The 9612-nt window shown below is 36.1% G+C and overlaps 1 protein-coding gene and 1 long non-coding RNA gene across 2 annotated transcripts; one reads left to right on the plus strand and one right to left on the minus strand.

The window, feature by feature from the left end:
• Window positions 1–443: 443 nt before the first annotated feature.
• On the minus strand, window positions 444–4108 carry LOC148632177 (uncharacterized). The gene is made up of 8 exons (XM_088623893.1): window positions 4051–4108; window positions 3700–3747; window positions 3342–3403; window positions 2186–2285; window positions 1986–2047; window positions 1478–1574; window positions 1087–1248; window positions 444–975 (listed from the first exon to the last, which is right to left on the minus strand). The coding sequence occupies exons 1-8, from the start codon at window positions 4078–4080 to the stop codon at window positions 796–798; spliced, it is 741 nt and encodes a 246-aa protein (XP_088480019.1). The 5' UTR covers window positions 4081–4108; the 3' UTR covers window positions 444–795.
• Window positions 4109–8119: 4011 nt separating this feature from the next.
• Window positions 8120–9612, plus strand: LOC148632178 (uncharacterized). Its single transcript, XR_015934474.1, has 3 exons — window positions 8120–8183; window positions 9241–9340; window positions 9479–9612. It is a non-coding gene; the product is annotated as an uncharacterized LOC148632178 (long non-coding RNA).

The raw sequence follows: 9612 nt of genomic DNA on the forward strand, positions 1-9612 counted from the left end.
GGCTTCTACCAAATATGAACACATGGCTTTAAAATGTATACAATTCTAATATTTCCTTTTTTCCCATTGAAAGTATAACATATGTGGTGTGAGAAAGAGGTCCTCATTTAAGTGCATAAAACTCAGGCACTGGCGCAACAAACTGATCAAAGTTCAAGGGGGTATACGCTTTCTGTAGACACTTTATTTCCTCTTTTTCCATACTTTAAGAAATGATTTGGGAAACCTGTGGGACACTGGAGGTCATTATACATGAGCCTCTTTATGCACCTTTTAAGCTATTGAAACCTAGTTGCCTTGTTACAAGGTCTAATATTACAGTAGGTGTGGTTTCTGTCTCCTAATTTCTGAGAATGATCAAATTGGGGAATAAATTGTAGGGAATACCACTCTTGCACTTCTAAGAAAAGACTATCTCAAATGAAACTCGCTATAGAAAGACATCTTGTTGAAAAATTCTTTATTTTTTGTAATTGCTAAAGAAAAAACATTCATCAAGTCCTTCACAAATGTTTTGTTTGTGACTTTCTCTGTCGTTCCCTTTCACACTCAACTGAATTATGTGTTATGTCTTGTAAACGTAATCAAACATTTCACTTAGGTGTGTGGGTTAACACAAACCCATATTGTATGAAACATTCAGTTTTTCATTCACGTTTTTTCTAACAATTGCATCCGTGCTAGGACTACAGTAAACAACACTTTTTACTAAAGTAAATGAAATTGTTCATTAAACAAGACACATTGTTTTAAATGTATGCAATACGACGACACTAAAAACAACACTGAAACTTTTCATTGAAATACTGGACGAGATTGTGCATATTCAATGGATTTCTCCTGGTGCTTTTTTTCATCAGTCTTTTCATATTCTTGTTCTTTACTCAGGTGTCTCCCGTTCCTTTGGTGATGTCTGCTGTACACACATGGCATCATACACTTGAGCAAAGTGTGATACCACCATTTGTTCTTCTCCTAAAATAAAGATGAACATTGACAAAAGTCAGAAGCACTCTTTTCTTTGACAGACGAACAAAACAATGCAAGAATAACCATACTCTCTGTTCCTTACTCATTTCTACCTACCTGTTTGACAACTTTGTCTGCTTCAGTCAGGAAAGGGTCCTGGGGCTGACTCTGAGCAATCTGAGAAGAGCTCTCTGTAATCTTCTCCCCTACATTGGCTACATTGTGCTGTGTTTGAAATCCAGGGATCGCCTCCGGTAAGTTCCTCAGTCCTTTTTGGGACTTGAAAGGGTAGAATCATTTTGTGACTTCATTTCATTGTCATCCAATGATATGTTCTGGTTTGTGTTCGATTACTGTAGGCGTTCAAGTATTTTCTTTTTGTTCTAGATTGGCAGTGTTTGAGATGGTAGGAACTTGTCATATTCTCAACTTATTTTCTCTATGAGACTCTGAATGCTCTGTAAGCATACTATTTTAGCAATTCTTAGAATTCTGAAAGCAGTATTACCTGTATCATTTTTTGTCTTGGTAGTAGTATTGCAGCTCCAACATCAGCACTTAAATAATGGTTTTTGATATTACTTGTCCTTGGAGTTAGTATACTCCTGAGAAGTCAAGAGAAATCTTACGTAAGCATTAATTATGTTTCACTTTTGAAAGCAAAGTACGTGTCAAGTACTTTGAAGGCATTTGTTGATACTTGTAAGCACTTTCGTTGATTATTATTGTCCTTCAATTAGTTATTACAAGTCCAACATTCTCTACATGATCTCACTCCATATTCAGAATGTGGGAATACAGTTGTTTTAAGGAAATGCCACTGAATAGATAGTAGCTGCACTCTACAAAGATGAATTTGCTAATTAATCAGTCAGGGACACAGCTTATACTTCAGTAGTCTTAGATCATGTAATGATGATTATTGTACTTTATAACTAGAAAAATCCCCATATCCTGTTCATTGCCCCTTTTTCAGTCATGTGGATTGACTTATGCCTGAAGTGGTTAATTCTCACCTTGACATCTCATAGAACAACTGAATCTCTACCAAGGGTGAATGTGTCCTTCCTCTTAATGTCTAAAAGAAAAGGTTAAAATTCATTGAAGCAAAATGCAACAACCCAAAATGTTGGGGAGGTCGTTTCCACAGTTATTTCATATGACAGTGCTTGGAGTGAAACTACATGACCATGGTGAAGAAGTAAAAACACTTTACCTTGTTCCTCCTGACTGATGTCCTTATGCGTGTTTTGCACAGTTGAGCGTTTTGTGTCTTGTCGTCTGTGTAGGCAACAGCCCTCTTCCCTGGGATAGAACTAGATGATATTTAGACACGTTAATTTGACTTTTCCATTGCTCACATTGATGTGGATATGATTATAATGCTCTGTTTTGTGGGCTTCCCAAGAAAACAATAAATCCCTTACTACTTGTTCGAAATGCAGTAGCACAGATCCTAACAAATACAAGAAAGAGAATATCTTTCCTGTCTTGAAAAAACTTCACTGGTCACCTGTATTGTCTAGGATACATTTGAAAGTGTTTTTACTTGTTTTTAAAGCTTTAAGCGACCTAGCACGTCTGTACCTTACTGAATGTCTGTCTTCATATGTTCCTATACGTGACCTGAGATCTGCACATACTGGCCTACTGCAAATACCACATGTGAAATGCAGAAAGAGTGGAGAGGCTGCTTTTTGTTTTTATGCTTCTAAATTATGAAACTCACTTCCACTTTTTATTAGGCAGTCAATCTCGGTACATTGTTTTAAAAAACATTTGAAAATGTTGCTTTTAGTTAAAGTGGTTCTTTGTTCTTTCTATTTCTGTTTCTTTTTTTAGTTCTCTTTAATTGTTCTTATTTTATTACGACTTTCCTAATTTTTATTTATTTAATTGACATGTATGTTGCTTTACTGTATTGCTGTATTTTCCTTTACAACTGAAAGTATATCTCTCAATTTTAATATTTTATTTTACGCTTGGTTTTTAAAGCACCAAAGCACTATTTGTATGAAAGGTGCTCTAAAAATAAAGTTTATTATTATTATTTTTAATATTATTATTATACTTTGTTACATTTTTGGTTAGGACAAAGATTCTAGTAGAGGTGGCCTCTTTTACCCCGTTCCAAAAAATTGGAAAACTACCTTTAGAATACACTGACAATGACCATCTACTGTCTCCTCTAACTGTGTATTGTCATCATGCATATCTTGTGTATTATTTATTGTAGTTGGTTTTGTCATTGTATAAAGAAGCCACCTTTCAAGGCACTATATAAAATAATGTTTGTTATTATTATTTACATTTTTCATCGTAAAATCTGGCGAAGAGTCTTAAGAGAATATCAAAGAACACGTTGCTCTTACCTTTCCATTCCAAGAAATGCCCTCAGCTCGGATTGCAGAGATTGACCTCTCTGTCTCAAATTCTGAGAAACATAGACTCGATTGAAAAATGACCATTTCCTAAGATTCACATAACATCACCAGTCAACATTTGCCACTTGACATCAATAGAAACCATAGAGTACATGACATTTCCAATCAGTTTTCTTTCAAGGTACAATACCAATCGCCTTGCCAGAAGAGTTATACTGCGGTAGATAAATATTACAAATGTCAGATACACGCAGAGTTGTTTGGATAACTATGAAAAGATTGGCAAATATATTTATGTTCATTATATTTTTTGGAGTGACAGAGCTAAAGAGAAAAAAATACTTACCTTTATCTCTGCAGACAGGATTGCAAGGGATTCCCTTATACTGGGTTCCTATATAACAAATAATACATTATTCAAAAAACATGATATTTCTCTGTCCATTGGCAGCATGATTGTTTATCATTACAGTTTTAGTTAGCTTTAATTTTGTAAACCCCAAGTAAACATAGTTTGTGCCTTTCTCTGAACTTTTTGGCATTTCAATTCAGTTGTTTGTAAGCTTATTTTACAGTTGCTAGGTTGATGAAGTTCCTGAACTGTGCAGTATTTCTTTTGGGTTTGGTGCGAATCATATTCTAGCGGTTGGGGGAAAAAAGCACAGGTGCCATCCCACCATTAAACCCTGAAACTTACCTTAGCCGATTCTTCAACTAAACCAGACATGTTAACTAAGTGTTACAGTATGTTTCAAAGTGTGTATTTTAGCAAACACAACTGAAGTTCTGTTGTCTCCTTGGAGACACCTGGAACTGGTGTGATGCTGGTTCTATGACATCATTCGTTCTAAATGTAAATGCAGGTATTGGCACAACATAGTAAATTGATGTAAAGCTATGGATCCTTTTATGATTTTCACTCAGTTTGAAAGAGTTCCTGTCGTGTGGTTAAACTTTGTGTTACGGAGGGTTAACTGGGGTTCTGGCTACTAGTTAGGCTTGGTCATTCAGTCATCTGGTTCATGAAATAGGAAGCTAAGAGATCTGTGTTTTAGTTTTACTGTTTGTTTTTGTTCCATAGAATAAGAAATGTTTCATTAATATTAGTAATAGAGTAGCTGTTTCTCTAAACAGTGTGTGTCAGTTTGCACTGCAGGTGTGCCAGGTAGAGACCATTTAAGAACCCAAAAATATGCTGTCATTTACTGCCGTGGCTAATTTCTGTTAACCTTGTCTCTCACTCACTTTGATGAGCAAAATGTTCATACATAAAGCATACATTTCTGATTGGTCAGAAGAAGCTTCTTAACATATAAGGTATAAAGAAAGTCAGAAAGTTAGGCACTTAGGTCAGCCTTAGGCAGTTAACCAAGACCATAATCCGATAAGAAGCTATTCCCTTTCATGTTGCTAAATCACATGTAGGATACATGAGTTACACCTCCACTTAAGAGACCTTAAAGAGACCTTGGCCAGCCAGGAGTGTAGAAAACCGTAAAACAGTTCTTGAGGACCTAATTGTTAACTCTTAACAGGCAAAGGTTCCTTCAGTCCTATGAGAAATATTTTAGAATTGAACTAAAGCGTGTTTCCGATACAGGAGCATATGTCTGTCAGGGTCTGTTGGAGAGGCCCTGCATGAGAACCCCTGGCTGCAGTTCCACATCCCCCTGAAAGTAAATAGAGCCATAAGCACGGAGCTAAGGACACTGCTCCAGGACATGCTGGCTGTCGATCCTGACCAGCGACCAGAAGCCATCCAGCTGAAGAAGCAAGTCAGGCAAGCCATGGCACGAGAGAAAACATCTTTGTAGTGACTGATAGCAAGATGTCCGTGACCAAGGGCAATTCGTCTGAGTAAAGTCTGATTTCATTTTTATGTCCCGAAAGGCCACTGCCTTTGTGCTGTAGATTTCTGATTTAGACGGGCATTTCTATGGATAACTTTGACTTTTCTGTGGGTCCAATGAAAATAAGTTTTTTAACTTATTCTTTGTTACAGTTTTCGAAAGTTTAAAGACATTCACTGAGTTGACGATAAAGGAAAAGTTTCATCTTTCACCTCTTCGAAGGTAGGCCGGTCAGAGGTACAATATATGTCTTCATGTCTTCATCCTCCATGTTTGTAACTACAGGTTTCACAGTGTTGAGCTAAGACACAAAAACACCTACAAATGGCAGTTCCAAATGTATCAAATGTATAAACCTGGGCTGAAAAAGTGTGTACAGTATATACTCTGTGTAGGTCTGATAAAAGTATTCGAGTCAAAGTGTCATATGGATACAAATTCTCATGATTTTGTATTGTGTGTTTTTTCTCTGTTCTGCTTTATTGAAAGAAATCAGATGCACTTCCTGAAACTTACCTTAGCTGATTCTTCAGCTAAACCAGACAGACTTCTCAAATTCTCAAATATTATCAAATCTTGTTGGTGCAGAGGTGGTGGAGGCCATTACCATTAGACTCACAGATGAAATTGCTGTGAAAAGGGCTTCTACCAAATATTAACATGTGGGTGAAAATGTATACAATTCTAATATTTCCTTTTTTCCCATTGAAAGTATAACATATGTGGTGTGAGAAAGAGGTCCTCATTTAATTGCATGAAACTCTGGCACTGGCGCAACAAACTGAACAAAGTTCAAGGGGGTATACGCTTTCTGTAGACACTTTATTTCCTCTTTTTCCATACTCTAAGAAATGATTTGGGAAACCTGTGGGACACTGGAGGTCATTATAAATGAGCCTCTTTCTGCACCTTTTAAGCCACTGAAACCTAGTTGCCTTGTTACAAGGTCTAATATTACAGTAGGTGTGGTTTCCGTCTCCTAATTTCTGAGAATGATCAAATTGGGGAATAAGTTGTAGGGAATACCACTCTTGCACTTCTAAGAAAAGACTATCTCAAATGAAACTCGCTATAGAAAGACATCTTGTTGAAAAATTCTTTATTTTTTGTCATTTCTAAAGAAAAAACATTCAACAAGTCCTTCACAAATGTTTTGTTTGTGACTTTCTCTGTTGTTCCCTTTCACACTCAACTGAACTATGTGTTATATCTTGTAAACGTAATCAAACATTTCACTTAGGTGTGTGGGTTAACAGAAACCCATATTGTATGAAACATTCAGTTTTTCATTCACGTTTTTTCTAACAATTGCATCCATGCTAGGACTACAGTAAACAACACTTTTTACTAAAGTAAATGAAATTGTTCATTAAACAAGACACATTGTTTTAAATGTATGCAATGTATTTCTCATAGGACTGAAGGAACCTTTGCCTGTTAAGAGTTAACAATTAGGTCCTCAAGAACTGTTTTACGGTTTTCTACACTCCTGGCTGGCCAAGGTCTCTTTAAGGTCTCTTAAGTGGAGGTGTAACTCATGTATCCTACATGTGATTTAGCAACATGAAAGGGAATAGCTTCTTATCGGATTATGGTCTTGGTTAACTGCCTAAGGCTGACCTAAGTGCCTAACTTTCTGACTTTCTTTATACCTTATATGTTAAGAAGCTTCTTCTGACCAATCAGAAATGTATGCTTTATGTATGAACATTTTGCTCATCAAAGTGAGTGAGAGACAAGGTTAACAGAAATTAGCCACGGCAGTAAATGACAGCATATTTATTGGTTCTTAAATGGTCTCTACCTGGCACACCTGCAGTGCAAACTGACACACACTGTTTAGAGAAACAGCTACTCTATTACTAATATTAATGAAACATTTCTTATTCTCTGGAACAAAAACAAACAGTAAAACTAAAACACAGATCTCTTAGCTTCCTATTTCATGAACCAGATGACTGAATGACCAAGCCTAACTAGTAGCCAGAACCCCAGTTAACCCTCCGTAACACAAGTTTAACCACACGACAGGAACTCTTTCAAACTGAGTGAAAATCATAAATGGATCCATAACTTTACATCAATTTACTATGTTGTGCCAATGCCTGCATTTACATTTAGAACGAATGATGTCATAGAACCAGCATCACACCAGTTCCAGGTGTCTCCAAGGAGACAACAGAACTTCAGTTGTGTTTGCTAAAATACACACTTTGAAACATACTGTAACACTTAGTTAACATGTCTGGTTTAGTTGAAGAATCGGCTAAGGTAAGTTTCAGGGTTTAATGGTGGGATGGCACCTGTGCTTTTTTCCCCCAACCGCTAGAATATGATTCGCACCAAACCCAAAAGAAATACTGCACAGTTCAGGAACTTCATCAACCTAGCAACTGTAAAATAAGCTTACAAACAACTGAATTGAAATGCCAAAAAGTTCAGAGAAAGGCACAAACTATGTTTACTTGGGGTTTACAAAATTAAAGCTAACTAAAACTGTAATGATAAACAATCATGCTGCCAATGGACAGAGAAATATCATGTTTTTTGAATAATGTATTATTTGTTATATAGGAACCCAGTATAAGGGAATCCCTTGCGATCCTGTCTGCAGAGATAAAAGTAAGTATTGTTTTCTCTCTAGCTCTGTCACTCCAAGAAATATAATGAACATAAATATATTTGCCAATCTTTTCATAGTAATCCAAACAACTCTGCGTGTATCTGACATTTGTAATATTTATCTACCGCAGTATAACTCTTCTGGCAAGGCGATTGGTATTGTACCTTGAAAGAAAACTGATTGGAAATGTCATGTACTCTATGATTTCTATTGATGTCAAGTGGCAAATGTTGACTGGTGATGTTATGTGAATCTTAGGAAATGGTCATTTTTCAATCGAGTCTATGTTTCTCAGAATTTGAGACAGAGAGGTCAATCTCTGCAATCCGAGCTGAGGGTATTTCTTGGAATGGAAAGGTAAGAGCAACGTGTTCTTTGATATTCTCTTAAGACTCTTTGCCAGATTTGACGATGAAAAATGTAAATAATAATAACAAACATTATTTTATATAGTGCCTTGAAAGGTGGCTTCTTTACAGAATGACAAAACCAACTACAATAAATAATACACAAGATATGCATGATGACAATACACAGTTAGAGGAGACAGTAGATGGTCATTGTCAGTGTATCCTGAAGGTAGTTTTCCAATTTTTTGGAACGGGGTAAAAGAGGCCACCTCTACTAGAATCTTTGTCCTAACCAAAAATGTAACAAAGTATAATAATAATATTAAAAATAATAATAATAAACTTTATTTATAGAGCACCTTTCATACAAATAGTGCTTTGGTGCTTTAAAAACCAAGCGTAAAAATAAAATATTAAAATTGAGAGATATACGTTCAGTTGTCAAGGAAAATACAGCAATACAGTAAAGCAACATACATGTCAATTAAATAAATAAAAATTAGGAAAGTCGTAATAAAATAAGAACAATTAAAGAGAACTAAAAAAAGAAACAGAAATAGAAAGAACAAAGAACCACTTTAACTAAAAGCAACATTTTCAAATGTTTTTTAAAACAATGTACCGAGCTTGACTGCCTAATAAAAAGTGGAAGTGAGTTTCATAATTTAGAAGCATAAAAACAAAAAGCAGCCTCTCCACTCTTTCTTCATTTCACATGTGGTATTTGCAGTAGGCCAGTATGTGCAGATCTCAGGTCACGTATAGGAACATATGAAGACAGACATTCAGTAAGGTACAGACGTGCTAGGTCGCTTAAAGCTTTAAAAACAAATAAAAGAACTTTCAAATTTATCCTAGATAATACAGGTGACCAGTGAAGTTTTTTCAAAACAGGAATGATATTCTCTTTCTTGTATTTGTTAGGATCTGTGCTACTGCATTTCGAACAAGTAGTAAGGGATTTATTGTTTTCTTGGGAAGCCCACAAAACAGAGCCTTATAATCATATCCACATCAATGTGAGCAATGGAGAAGTCAAATTAACGTGTCTAAATATCATCTAGTTCTATCCCAGGGAAGAGGGCTGTTGCCTACACAGACGACAAGACACAAAACGCTCAACTGTGCAAAACACGCATAAGGACATCAGTCAGGAGGAACAAGGTAAAGTGTTTTTACTTCTTCACCATGGTCATGTAGTTTCACTCCAAGCACTGTCATATGAAATAACTGTGGAAACGACCTCCCCAACATTTTGGGTTGTTGCATTTTGCTTCAATGAATTTTAACCTTTTCTTTTAGACATTAAGAGGAAGGACACATTCACCCTTGGTAGAGATTCAGTTGTTCTATAAGATGTCAAGGTGAGAATTAACCACTTCAGGCATAATTCAATCCACATGACTGAAAAAGGGGCAATGAACAGGATATGGGGA

This window comes from Lepisosteus platostomus, unplaced genomic scaffold, assembly GCF_059453375.1.
Source record: "Lepisosteus platostomus isolate fLepPlt1 unplaced genomic scaffold, fLepPlt1.hap1 Scaffold_65_H1, whole genome shotgun sequence".
NCBI classification, from domain to species: domain Eukaryota; kingdom Metazoa; phylum Chordata; class Actinopteri; order Semionotiformes; family Lepisosteidae; genus Lepisosteus; species Lepisosteus platostomus.

Bases quoted from the DNA above. Each gene is read 5' to 3' on its own strand.
- LOC148632177 (XM_088623893.1), bottom strand. From the start codon at position 4,080: ATGTCTGGTTTAGTTGAAGAATCGGCTAAG. The intron at 2,048-2,185 runs GTAAAGTGTTTT...CTTTTCTTTTAG, and splicing joins CATCAGTCAGGAGGAACAAG to ACATTAAGAGGAAGGACACA. The intron at 1,575-1,985 runs GTGAGAATTAAC...TTGACTTCTCAG, and splicing joins TTGTTCTATGAGATGTCAAG to GAGTATACTAACTCCAAGGA.